This window comes from Hypanus sabinus, chromosome 23 (genome assembly GCF_030144855.1).
Source record: "Hypanus sabinus isolate sHypSab1 chromosome 23, sHypSab1.hap1, whole genome shotgun sequence".
In the NCBI taxonomy this organism is placed as follows: Eukaryota; Metazoa; Chordata; class Chondrichthyes; order Myliobatiformes; family Dasyatidae; genus Hypanus; species Hypanus sabinus.
In genome coordinates, this window is record NC_082728.1 from 27775412 (window position 1) to 27789432 (window position 14021).

Below are 14021 nucleotides of genomic sequence, written 5' to 3' on the forward strand. Positions count from 1 at the left end.
AGCAACCCTGCGCGCAGTCACAGGGAAAATGTACAAACTCCTTACAGGCAGCGGCATGAATAGAACCCGCGTCGCTGGTACCGTAAAGCGTTGTGCTAACCACTATTCTACTGTTCTGCCCCGTCCTGGGAGACTCGTGCCGGGCTGATGGGCTCTGCCATAGATGGTGTAATTTAACAATTGTGTGCCAATACAATATGAAGGAGATAAAATATCCATCGTTACCAAAAGCCATTTAAATGTACACTCCATATAGAGTAGGCAGATAGCTTGAAAAAGTGGGTAAATGCGGGTAAAAATTAAATATTGAAAGTGGAAACAATATATGAAACAATTCAAGAATACATCAAGGATAACCTGGGAGCCAATTACATGTTTTACCTGATTGCTAGGAATTTTGCCGTTAAAGGAAAACCACATTGAGAAACTAAATGGAAAATCTGATTCTGTCCATAGAAATCACATCATGAATTCAGTGCTGATGAAGCCAGGCTGACATATTATCAAGAAAATATTTATTTCAATCGTCCATCCACAAGTTTTCAGAAATACCTTGACTGTTGTAGAAATGAATCTTACTCAGAATTAAATAATAATGCTAATTGTTCCTCTCTGGTGAGCCATTCGCATTGGATAAAATGATCAGCAGTGAAGTAAAATGAAATGGGTTGAAAGAAACATTCCTTACCTGAGAGCTGCAGCTTTTAACCAACTGCTGTAATATTCAAATACAGTAGCCAATTTGCTCCCAACACAGCAGCAATAGTGGCTAGTTACTGTGATGTTAACTTGCAATTAAGCATTGCTGAGATTTATTTTGCACTCTGCTTCACACCTGAACCCTCCTCACTTGGTGTGTAGGATATAATATATATGAGAACTCAAACATGACCAATAGATCCTTGGTTTCTTCCCTTTCAAAATTAACCCACAAGGGATAAGACTTATGGGCTTTGCTGGGGACGTAATATTCTAAAGGGGATGGGGAGATAAGATTTCATGCAGACATCTTAGTAAAGCCTCTGAAATAATCCCAGGTATTAGTAGTGCCAGTTTCTCTTTAAGGTTTGAGTCTGATGTTTCTCTTTCCCTCAATTTTGAACTTGGACTCTAGTCTAACTAGCTGTTTCTCTCAAATGTAAGTAAATTAGCACATGGTACATGTATACATTTGAGGGGGCAATTGACCACCAATGTACAATGTGTAAAACAGAGATTCAATAGATCTTGTTCCTATGCAACACACACAAAATGCTGGAGGTACTCAGCAGGTCATACAGGATCTATGGAAATGAATAAACAGTCAATGTTTCGGGCCAAGAACCTTCTTCAGGACTGAAAAGGAAGGGGGAAGACCCCAGGGTAAAAAGTAGGTGGTGGGGGAGGATGCTTGCTGTAAGGTGATAGGTGAAGCCAGGTGACTGGGAAACGTAAAGGGCTGGAGCAGAAGGAATTTGATGAGAGAGGAGAGTGGACCATAGGAGAAAGAGAAGGAGGAGGGGACCTAGGGGAAAGTAGAAGGTAAATGAGAGGAGTAAAAGGCCAGAGTGGGGAAAAGTGGAAAGGGGAAGTGGAGCGAAGTTTTTCTATTGGAAGGAGAAATCCTGTTCCTATGATTCTTTCTGTTCTGCCTACCAGCGAAATGTGGAAACAGCACCCTAAATTACTTGAGCATCCAGGTAACACACTGGTGAGCTGTACTTTCAAACCTATACCAGAAATGCCCACCCGGATTTTTTCATGTTCAGTCTTAGAAATATGCAAAGTGAACTGCTCTTACCCAGACTGCTCACCCTGGATGCCCGGACAACGGAGAGAAGCACATCTACCTGTGAAATCATTCCGGGGAACTTTGTTGGAAGTTAAATGTAGATGTGAATCTAGAGATTACGAGACTGGGCTCCCAGTGAGAGCCTATGACCACTGAAACTCACTGTCAAATGAAGAATAGCTACCTATGGGAAGCTTTGCAGACAGATATTGGGATCCATCAAGCCAAGCAATGCGTTTTCAGTTTCAGGAAAGAAAGGCAAGAGAAGGGATGAAAATAAATTAGATAGAAATGGAAAGTAAATGTAAGTATTTATTCAAATTTGCATTGTTACTGAATCTTAATAAATGTGATGAACTGTTTAGAGTTTAGGAACCTTCTTCCCCCATTCTCTTGTATCGGTGTTGAATAGCTGTGTTATGAGCAACTGTGCACTGTTTAGGCCTTGTGTATTCAATTTTGCAGTCGCTTAAAGAGTTGAAAGAATTTATCTTTTCATTATGTTCTTGTTATGAGCTAATAAATAATTTTTAATCATACATTTGTATCAAGCCCATTTAAAAATCACAGCGTCGCCTTTAGCAAGGCTGCTGTGGTAGTTTCTCTTTTGACAGTCTCCTCTGACGTGCATTAATAAAATGAATGTTTGCTGGAAAGGCTCATGCCATCAGTTATAACTGAATTCTGCAGTTTCATCTTCTTTTAGCCAAAGAAAAACTTTTTTAAACAGCAAATGTATTGATCTGTGTGATTGCCAACAAACATCCAACATCTCAGATACTTCGTTAAAGTGACAGACTGCAAATGAGGTCTGTGTGCTGTAGATAACAAGGCTGCAGTGAGTAACAAAGCAGACTTAACCAGGAAAGGGAGAATTCTGAGAAAATCAAGTTGATCGTGCTACAAATGATGTAATACTTCAAATGATATATACGTTTAAATCTGTCATCTTTCCACTCAGAAGCTTTCTATGAAAGGACAAATGTCTGGACATTTCAAAAGCCAGAAAGCATCTACTTTTGAATAAATTCATATGCCTTTCTTCAGGGAGAATTCTTTAAAACTACACATGCTACAAATTGACAAACTAATTCACTGATGCAAACAGTGATTAGATCCTCTGAAGGAAGATGGCTGTCTTAAAAGGGGAAAAAAACTGAAACATGCTAAAGAAAATGTCGAACATAGCAAACATAATTTCCTGGTCTCTTTATATGCAGCATCTTGTCCAGAGCTGTGTGGAGATTCTGAAAAACAATAGACATGTAGCAATTACTCTGTTTAACAAGCTGGAACTGAGGTAAAATTGATCGGCTACCATTTCCTGACTTATAATTTTCTTTTTCCTTTTTTAAGCAGGAGCATAATATTTGCTCTTTCTAGTGGTTTCAGTTTAGAAAAGTTTTGGAGAAGTATGGTAGTTATCATTGCCTTCCATACTCTGATAAATGAATGTGGGATTCATTTTTACTTCTATTAGCTGTTCAAAATATGTCCCTTTAGTAGTGAATGATTTGCTTTCCGCGGGCATTCCCTCGTTGCTGTTTTCACTTTTCACTTTTCCCCTGGGCAGTTATGTCAAATCTGAAATCTTCAGCATCATTACCAAGCTAGTTTTCACTTTTCATTCCAGATTTATCTAACTGACTGAATTCAAATTTCTCATCGGCTGTAGCGGAGTTTAGTTCCAAGTTTCTGTAAAGCAACCAGCCCAGTGACGTCATCAGTTTGCTTCTGTACACACTCAGCTAGCCTGGGGTTCAGTCATATTGGTAACGCAAAGAAACATATTAACCAAGGCAGGTGAATGGTGTTAAGGTGGATAATGAAACACCCATGATGGATTGGCAGAGCCAACTTTATGGGCTGAATGGCCTATTGTACTCCTATGTCTCATGGTCATTATGGGAGCCTGATTTGTGAAAAAAGAATCATTTCTTCAGCTGGGACATTGGCATTACTGTCCTGTTCACTGTTATAGTGGTAAGTCACTGAGGGTCAACAAAATGGCTTTGGAACTATTCTGGGACTTCTGTCTTCTTCAAAACAATTTTCAATAGGATGACAATTGTCGGTGCTTTGACCAAATGGAGTGAAGAACTCTACATCGGTATCATATCATAAACTCACATGTGTGATAATGAAAATCAACCTAAAAATGGGACTATGCACATGATGCTATACGAAGCCTCTGACTATTGTCAGTTATGTTTTTTTTCTCAAACCAGGACAGACTCCACTCAATGTTTAATCCAATTTATTTAGCAAACCTTGAAAGTTAATGAGGAGTCCAAAAGTACAGATATAGCACTGTGCAAATGTCTTAGGCACACACACACACACACCCCAAAGAACTTTATACAGTACTGTACTTGTATACAGGAAAGTGAGTTTGTAAATCCGGCGGCAGCAAAGAATTTTGGGAATGGCGAGGGTTAAGCATTGCAGGAAGGATGTGGGACAGGAGGCATAGAAGGAGTGCCAGGGGTGGGAGTGGTGTGGGTACAGACACATTCAGCCCTAAGACACTGGCAAGGACTTTAGATTCCATACAATTGGTTTATTGATCTTTGCAGAATGTCTCTCTGGTGCTTCCCAATCTATCCCTTCTCCCTTCCCCTTTCCCAACTATAATTCTTTTCTCCCTGTCCTCTTCTCACTCTCAGTCCACAATAGAGACCCGTATCAGAATCAGGTTTAACATCACTCACACACGTCATGAAAGTTGTTTTTTTTTTCTGTGGCAGTAGTATAATGCAATACATAAAATTACTACAGTACTCTACAAAAGTCTTAGGCGCCCTAGCTACATACATGTGCATATGCCAAGACAAATGTTAGTGCATTTTATAAAGAATTTATGGAAGTTCTTGATATGCCATAACCAACAAGACAGAATCAGAAATGGAAAATTGAATTGAGCTGGATACTTATGTTCATCCACCATGAACAATGAAGTGAAAGGCTTCCTTCCATTGAGTCCTATGCACCTGGCCATTTAAAGCTGTGTGTTTCATATAGGAGTATGGACAAAGGCACTGAATTAGTCATCCCCACAGTTTCCATGGCCCTTAGGTTTCCATTAATAACTGTGCTACTGGCATGGCCACAGCTGATACAGCTACGGTGTTGTACATCACAGAAACACGACCTTTGGCTCAACTCATCCACGCCAACCAAGATGTCTACCTGAGCAGGTCCCATTTTCCTGCATTTGGTCCACATCTTTACCATCAATGTACCTTTCTAAATGCAATGATTAGCTTTATTTGATGAAGAGTCCATAACAATAGTCACATTGGAAGATTATAACCTCAGCTTTAATATTTTCATTGTCACATGTCAGCTAAAGCACTTAAATAGTCCAGAAATTTCCTGTCATCCTTCACCATTTTGTTGTGTTCGCCAGCAAGTCTGAAACTGTGAAGCAATTGAAATTGAAGATTCACCTGAATTTCATAAAGTGAGCTGAAAAATTAGGTTTGAAAATATTTTTTTAAACACACCCACTCCACCCACTTTTCCTGCTGGAACATTCAGATCAAATACTCTATGCAACCACATAGGAGAAAAGATTTCTCTGGGGAACAGCATTAGCTTTTGATTCCACACTGATTTAAATGAAGTTTCACTTGAAATGTTCTCATTTGTAGTTTGGTGTTTGCTTATGACACATGAAGTGTTGCACAGAGGTAAAGTTCTGCAACTTACATTAAGGGATGCAGAGGCATCAAGCTAAGGAAAGGTTCAGGCCACCAAAGAGATAACTTTTCACTCAGATAAGACCATAAGATATAGGAGTAGAATTAGGCTCTCTTTGTCCCAGTCTCCTGCCTTCTTTCCCATCTCCCTTCATGTCCCTGCACAGTGATCACTCACTGCCAAAAGCCTGGTGTTTGGTCATTCCACTGTTGGTAAAGTCTGGCAAAATCACTGGTTTGACCTTTACGATCCTGCTGTCCCCAGGGCATGTGTCTCATAGACAGAGATGGCGGGCACAGAACTTTTGCCACTGGCCTTCCGACATGGCATACCTTCGCTGAAGATGCTTTGCAAAGAAAGGATAGGCAAGTAGTTCTCGATGCCTTGAAAACACAACAGAAGGGCAAGACTTTCTAATACTCAATTAGTGGATTGGTTTTCATTGCCCTAATCCTCAGTCTTTTTCTTAACCGTAAAGGTAGGAGGCAAGATATCAGAGAACAAATATGGGAAGTATAACACAGGAACAGATCAGGAAAATCAAAAAAAAAGCTGTAAATCTGAAATAGAAAACGTTGGAAACGCTCAGCACATTTGGCAGCATGGTTTTCCGATTATTGCTTGCTTTTTCTTAATTTTGAGAAAAGTCTTTAATTTGTTTCATTTTCTACAAATACTACCTGACCTGCTGAGTGCTTCCAGCAGTGTTTTTATTGCAAAAGGAGTCTATTTGACCAGTGTTAATGTTTATTCTTCATGATAACCTTGTTCTATCCTGTTTCATTTAATCCTACCAGCAAAACCCCTTTCATCCTCTATATTCCCCATTTTTCTTTTTACCTTACTTTCTCATAAAAGCATCTGTAGCTCCTAGAATGAGTCTGGTCTTCCTGCTTTTATTGTGATCTCCAAACTACATTTGTTCTTTAAACAGAAACCAGGGTAAGAATGAATGGACAGAAGCCAAGCCCTTGCACAAGCTTTGCATCTGATCCCCCAGACAAAAGAATTTCACAGCACAATTCATATTACCAACAGATATCAAGCATAATATTTAAAGCTGGGTAACTGACAACCATGCAGTTTTGTAAATAAGGTGGCCTTTAAATATGAACTCTGGTAAAACCAGGGATGCCCATCCCTTGTGATCAGAGTGATTTAAAGATATTCAGCTTTTTGGCAGTTGGTAGCTGACTTGCAATTGAATATCTCACACTTGGGATTTACACAATGCTGACAGTTCTACTCTGGAGATCTAGTGAGATTGTCAGTCAGTATCTCAGCACTATCACCATCAAACCTTTCAGCTAGCAACTATCCAGCTCACCCTTCCACCTGTATCATTGGTTTGTACTTTGTTACATCAGCCTGTGCAACAGCTAATGTTAGTCAACCTTGAAATCTACAAAATAGTTTGAAACCCTGCAAATTCAAATAGGCCTCTTCCCTACTTTAGACTTGCTGCTAATGAAGTTGAAGGAAATTTTATTCCTAAGGAACTTAAATTTTGATGCAGGTGTAGAAATGCATTCCCAATCAGTACATCTAAATGTGTTCCATAATTGTATCTGTTAGATCTCTGAGGGCTTAACCTGATCCCAACATATCAATGCAGTTATAAAGAAGGCAAGACAGTGGCTATACTTCATTAGGAGTTTGAAGGGATTTGGTATGTCAACAAATACATTCAAAAACTTCTACAGATGTACTATGTAGAGCATTCTGACAGGCTGTATCACTGTCTGGTATTGTCGGGGGGGGGGGGGGTGCTACTGCACAAGACCGAAGGTAGCTGTAGAGGGTTGTAAATCTAGTCAGCTCCCTCTTGGGCACTAGCCTACATAAGTACCCAGGATACCTTCAGGGAGCAGTGTCTCAGAAAGGCAGCGTCCATTAATAAGGACATCCAGCACCCAGGGCATGCCCTTTTCTCACTGTTACCATCAGGTGGGAGCTACAGAAGTCTGAAGGCAGACACTCAGCGATTCAGGAACAGCTTCTTCCCCTCTGCCATCCAATTCTTAAACGGACATGAAACCTGTGAACACGACCTCATTTTTTTTAGCAGATATTATTTCTGTTTTTTGCATGATTTTTAATCCATTCAACATACATATACTGTAATTGATTTGCTTATTTATTTATTATTATTGTTTTCTCCTATATTCTGTATTGCATTGAACTGACGCTGATAAGTTAACAAATTTCATGACACACGCCGCTGATAATAAACCTGATTGTCACTCTGACTCTGGGTTTGTGAATAACAGTGTGAACTTCATTTGTAGAAAATTACATGCCAAAGTGCCTACAGTGCATATAGTTTTTAATTGGTGGTAAAGATTCTTGATTTTTTTCCCTTCTTTTGTTTCCAGTGTGTAAACGAGAAAGAATTTGCGAAGAAAATGGACTCCCCAAAAAAAGGCAAACTGGGAGAAAATCCATATTTTAAATTCTTTTGATTGGATCTGAATGTCAGTATTTATTATCCATCCATGTTTACCCTTGAGAAGCTGGCGGTGAGCTACCTCACTGAACTGGTGCAATCTTTGCATTGAAGGAACCCCACTGAATTGTTAGATAGAGAGTATCAGGATCTTGTGCCAGTGATGGTGAAGGCACAATAGTGTAATTCTGCGTCACTGTGACCTGACGACAAAGCTGCAAGTGTACCCAAGTTGCCGCAGCTTTGTCTTTCATGGAGCTGGAGAAAGCGTGTGAGTAATTGAAATGTACACTGTGGATAATACACAATGCAGCATGCTGGAAGCTGATGTTCCAACCAGCACATTGGAAGAGATGTGCTGGTGGCACACGGGCTTCCCTCGTAAAGGAATGTTTCTGTTTCTGGATGGTGTTAAGAGTCTTAGCTGTTTTGTTTTGGAGTTGTGCTCATCCGGCCAAATGGAAAGTTTTCTATCACACACCTGACTTGCTCTATAGATTACTGAAAGGCTTTGAAGTTGTACAACAGGCTGCAGGGTACCCAACTTCTGACCCACTCCTGTGGTTACAGTTTTTGTGTGAAAAATCCCTGAATTTGATGATGGGTCTTTCAGCTCCAGCAATGTCATACATCATCAAGGGTAGGCAGTTAGCCTCTCTCTTGCTGGAGAAGGCTATTGTCTGATACTTACGCAGTGTAAATGTTACTTGCCATCACCTCTTAACTGAATGCAGACAAATTCCTGTTGCAAACCCCCATGGACTTAATTTTTTGCTGATGCAAATAGATCTTTGGGCAATTATCACTGAAAGCCCCACAACTTATGATGGAAATAGTTGTAAATAGTGTCTAGAACACAACCCTGAGGGATTTATACATTCATCTCCCCTTGTGTGAGGTGACTCCAACCTTTGCAGCATTTTCACCTTAATGCTCACTGACCACAGCTAGTCAGTCAAAAAGATGCCTTAATGCTATAGGTTCTCAATCTCCTGCCACCTCGAGAGTTCAGCTGTTTAGTACACATTTAGAATATGTCTGCAGTAAAGTCTGGAGTCCAAACATGGTCCTGATAAGATCCAAACTGAGCCAATTATTGGTGAGTATGGACTGTTTGGCAACATTACTGACAACATCTTCCACCACTTTGATGATCATTGTGAATAGATTCATTGGTAATTTGCTAGATTTTATTTGTCCTGCCTTTAATGGACATGACACCCAGCAGCAATTTTCCACATTGTCGGTAGGTAACAGTGTTGTGACTACACTGGAGAGAGAAGCACAGCTAGAACTTGAGAATGTCTTCAGAACTAATAATGGAACGTTCTCTTATCCTGCAACCTTCACTGTATCTAGTGCTGTGTTCCATTTCTTGATGTAACGTAACTGAAATGATTGAAAACATTAGGGACATTAGGGACTTGGGAAGCTGAGAAGGAACATTTGGATGAAGATGGAGGCAAATTCTTTAGATTTGTTTTTGACTGGGCCCTGCCATCATTGAAATGGAGATGTTCTTAGAGCTTCCTCCTCCTTTGCAAGGCTTCATTGTCCAGAGCCATTCAAGATCAGGTCTTTCATCTGGAGGCTCAGTTCTGTTTACTGCACGCTGCTCTTGTTGGTTCACTTTACCGGCGTGAGACATCACTTCCGGGCATGCCTGAAATCGAGTCAGGTTTGGTATCCTCGTTTGACAGTACTGGAAATGAGGGGAATATGCCAGACCAGGAGGTTACAGATTGTAATCGAATACAGGACAGGTGTTCTGGTTTGGGCATGAGGGAGATGGTGAAGGCCATTGTGTCCCTCCAGCTCCCATGTTCTCCATCTATAGGGATCTTCACCACAGAGTTCATGTGTCGGTGCTTTGGAATGCCTCCTTACATCTTAATATGAAAATGTTCCAGACCCTTTTAGAAAAGACAAGTCTCTTTACCTTTGAAAATCAAGCCCTGAAATGTGTCAGTGACAATAGTGTAGCACACAGAGTCATAGAAACAGAACCTATCTAGTCTCTGCAGAACGATCAATCTGTCTTGTCCCATCAACCTGCACCTAGCTCATAGCCCTCCATACCCCTCCCATCCATGTACCTATCCAAATTTCTCTTAAATGTTGAAATTGAACCCGCATGCTCCAATTGCATGGGCAGCTCATTCTACACTCTCACTACCCTCTGAGTGAAGAAGTTCTCCCTTCCTACCGACATCTCAGTCTAAAACGTGGAGTTGGAATATTTGTTAACGTAGCTCACTTTGCAAAGAGTAAATCAGAGCTACAGGATCAGACTCAAACCTACTCCGGAGTGCATTACAAGGCACTAAAACTCAGGGTTGAGATGACCATGATATTCTGCTTAGGTTCTAATCCAGCTGTTTATGACAAATACACACTGTTGTGGGAGGCCTCTGCCTCTCGCCACACATACTGGGAAACCATGGACTAACTGCCACTATTTGTAACACATTAAAATTCATGGCTGGAATATTGCAAACAATAGCACCTGCATATCAGTGATCAGTGCTACAGACTGCTTATGGGATGCCTCCATTCATATAATCTACAAGCAATACTTTTCTGATCTGTTCCAGCCTATGGTTCCTCATCTATCTGACACTAATTTTAATGGCCACAATGATTTCAGTATCATTCCCATACTCACAACATGATACCTTTTCATCAGAGATTGAAACATCAAACTTCTGCCTATCTCTATATTGTGATCCAATTATGAGGCCCTGACGCATGCACAGAAATTTAAATTTGTTAGATTTGTTAGATCTTGGAGGAGCTCATATCAGGAGCTCAACTCTTCAAGGCACCCAGTAACATTGTGTCTCTATTTTAGTTGATTATTGAGAGATTTGTGCTTGCCCAACCACCCTTGAATATATCCCTATGTGAACTCATAAAATAGCTTATTCAGGGCAGCACAGTAGAGTAGTGGTACAGTACAGGAGACGCAGGTTCAATTCCTGCTGCTGCCTATAAGGAGTTTGTATGTTATCCCATGACTCTGTGGGTTTCCTCCAGGTGCTCTGGTTTCCTCCCAGAGTCCAAAGTCGTACTGGTTGGCAAGTTAATTGGCCATTATAAATTGTGCCACAATCGGGCTAGGATTAAACAAGGTGATTGCTGGGTGACGTGGTTTAAAGAGCTGGAAAGACCTATTCAGTATTATATCCCAATAAATAAATAAATAAGAATTTTGGTCAATTATGTTCTCATATATAAAGAAATATATATTTTCATTAGATACAATTCAGAGAGGATGGACTAGAGTGGAATAATCTGATGAGCAACGGGTCCATAGCAGGGTTTACATTCATTGCAGCTTAGAAGAATGACCTGTGACCTTTTTGAAACTCGTCCAATTCTTAGAAGGCTTAACACAGTAACTGCAGGGGAGATGCTTCCTCTCGTGGGAGAGTTGAAGATAAGTGGACGAAGTCCCAGAATAAGGAAGAGCCTAGAACTGAGATAAATTTTTCTCTCTAATGGGTTTGAATTCCTCGCTGCAGCAAACCTCTAGTGGCTAAATCGTGAAATATCTTCCTGGCTGAAGGAGGTTTTCAATCAATAAAGGAATCAAGAATTATTGGGAGGGAGCAGGAAAGTGGATTTGAGGAAAGTAAGACTAGTCATGATGTTATTGAATGTTGAAGCAGACTCAAGGGGTCAAATGTCTACTTCTGTTCTTATTTCTTATGATCATACGATCAATTGATAATAAATTTAAATCTTATCCCACGATGAGGAATGAATGGGTCACTGGTTCCTAGTTTAAATAAATCCATTGTTACCTTAACATCGTACAATGAACCTTAATTTGTTTACAATCATGCTTATATACACCAATATATAACCAATATTACTTTTGAACATGGTTTTTTCCTGCGATTGTAAGGTGAGCAGAATCCAGGAAATTAAAATGCATTTAATAAACATTTGGCAAGTAAAATAAAAACCAGGCCAGTAATAGTATTATAAACTTCACAGCAGGCAAGACTCGGTGTTGTCATCGAGACTTTGAGATCAATGTAAGAGGTGAATGAAGAGACAATTCCCACAATAAGAAGAAATGAGCCTATAAATTAAGCAGTGAGCCTACTTTTGCTGGTCATACCTGTCACTGTATGCTGCGGCAGCAGCCGCTGCGGGTTGGGCATATCTGTATGCTGCGTAGCCTCCCTGCAACAGAAAGAAGAGCTTCGTCACATTCTATGTGTAATGGACTGGTACTGCCATAAATGATGTTTGCTCTGGAATGCAGAGGCGGTGAAATGGTCAGAAGTGTAGAGCAGCTTTAAGCAGTAGGAATTAGTGAGGCAGTGGACTGATAGTCACTGCCTATAACTTCAAGAGCCAGTCAAAGCACTCTTGTGGCCATTTACTGTGCTTCACTGGGTCATTATCAATGTTAAAAGTGAAGCCAGGACCAATACCCCATTTAAAGAACCCTTCTTCTTTAAGTAAGTGTCACGTACTAAAATGATGTGTAGTTTCAAGCTGCTTCAATAGAACAAAGATCATTAATGTGGAATGTCTGTGAGACATGTTCTCTGATATCTTGACATGACCGGCCACTGTAGTTAATTGTCTATCCACATTCTCAGATGACAAGAGAATACAAGCAGACACTTTAGAAAACAAACAGAGTTAATCCTTGCCTGTAGAATGCTAAACCCACTTACTTCCCCGAGTGAATTACCTTGGCTCACGAAGATTAAAATCTGTGTAAACATTGAAATCTAGCATCAGGGAATGATTCGCCTTGATAATTATTTGGGACCTTTCTAATTACTACACTATTTTGTGAGGTCTTGCTTAGGATTTATTAAACCTCATCTCCTTGTAAACTCTGAGATAGGAACACTGACAAGGCTGAATTTCTTCCCTTTGCAAACTTCCAAAAGAAGCTTTTAGCAGTGGTAAAATTTGTAGTTCTTTCAGATTCTTTTTCATCCTTCATGTAAAAAATAATGGTGTTATGGATTTGGAGCTGCTGCTTGATGCTCAGCTTGAACTGCAGTTGTAGAGCTCTTAACTAACACACAGATGTGTTTATAAGTGAGACACGGGAGAATTGACGTGCCCTGTAACTATCCATCCTGCCCTCTCCAATACATTAATTGCTAACACCAGACTGAAGAAAACAATTTAAATGTTTTGTGGCACGGCTACAATCATGTTGCTGTCAGCTCTACCACTGCTGAAAATACCACAGAACCTGCCCTTGCTGGCTTAATGGAATATAGCTGCTGATATCGATAACAGTGAAAATAACCAAGGGGATAATGTACTCGGTGTCAACTGTAGGGAAGACAATGTGGTTGGGTTGACATTCTTGTTGTGACTACTGGGGCCACTTGATGAAAGTAAAGCCTTCCCATTTATCAGAAGATTTCTATACGAGAATCATTAGCAGTGGGAATCCATTGGTGGCGGAGATGCTTTCGACGAGGAAAGTGACTTGGTGTTGTTTTGAACAAAAGGACCAAATATACTGCATCGTCAAAATTCCAGCAGTGTGTTTAGTGTCTCAGCAGTGCATGTTTTAAGGGAATCAGGCAGTACTGAGACTTAGATGAAAGGTGCAGAGAATATGGCATTGACGGATCGATCTGAAATCTCAATACAGTTAAACCCCTCACCGTGTAAAGCACAGTGTTAATTAAAACACTGGGATGCAGCCTGGGCCCCTGGCATCATGCCATCTCATTCACTGTTGAAGCAGCAAATGAATGGATGGCGTGGGTATTGTCGGGTCCCACTGAGGGCTGCCTGTCTAATAAAGTCATCCCCTCCCTCCCCCTTATGGGAGTTGTTGGCTCATTAACATTCAGATGGGATTTTTTTTTAAATATTAACCTAGAAATTAAATTAAAAGGTAAGAGAAATCATGCTGAAGATAGCTTCAATTATACAGCTCTTCAAATAAATCTCTCATAAACCTTTCACAAGGACCTTAAATGATTCCTTAACAGCGGCCCTCCTCCCGAAGGTTAATGGTTGTTTCTTCACAATCTACTGCAGGCAATAAATCTAAGATAATTTCCTCTTGGTACACTGATAATCGGGGTTCAGACCCCAATTCAC

General features: G+C 40.3%; 1 protein-coding gene across 15 annotated transcripts in view; it reads right to left on the reverse strand.

The window, feature by feature from the left end:
* The window catches only part of rbfox3a (RNA binding fox-1 homolog 3a), a 653715-nt gene that overhangs the window by 11921 nt on the left and 627773 nt on the right, over positions 1 to 14021 (reverse strand). For all 15 annotated transcript variants that reach the window (XM_059948617.1, XM_059948624.1, XM_059948625.1 and 12 more), the window contains one exon: positions 12049 to 12113. In XM_059948617.1, coding sequence (XP_059804600.1) covers positions 12049 to 12113 — 65 coding nt within the window. The remainder of the gene's footprint in view (positions 1 to 12048; positions 12114 to 14021) is intronic.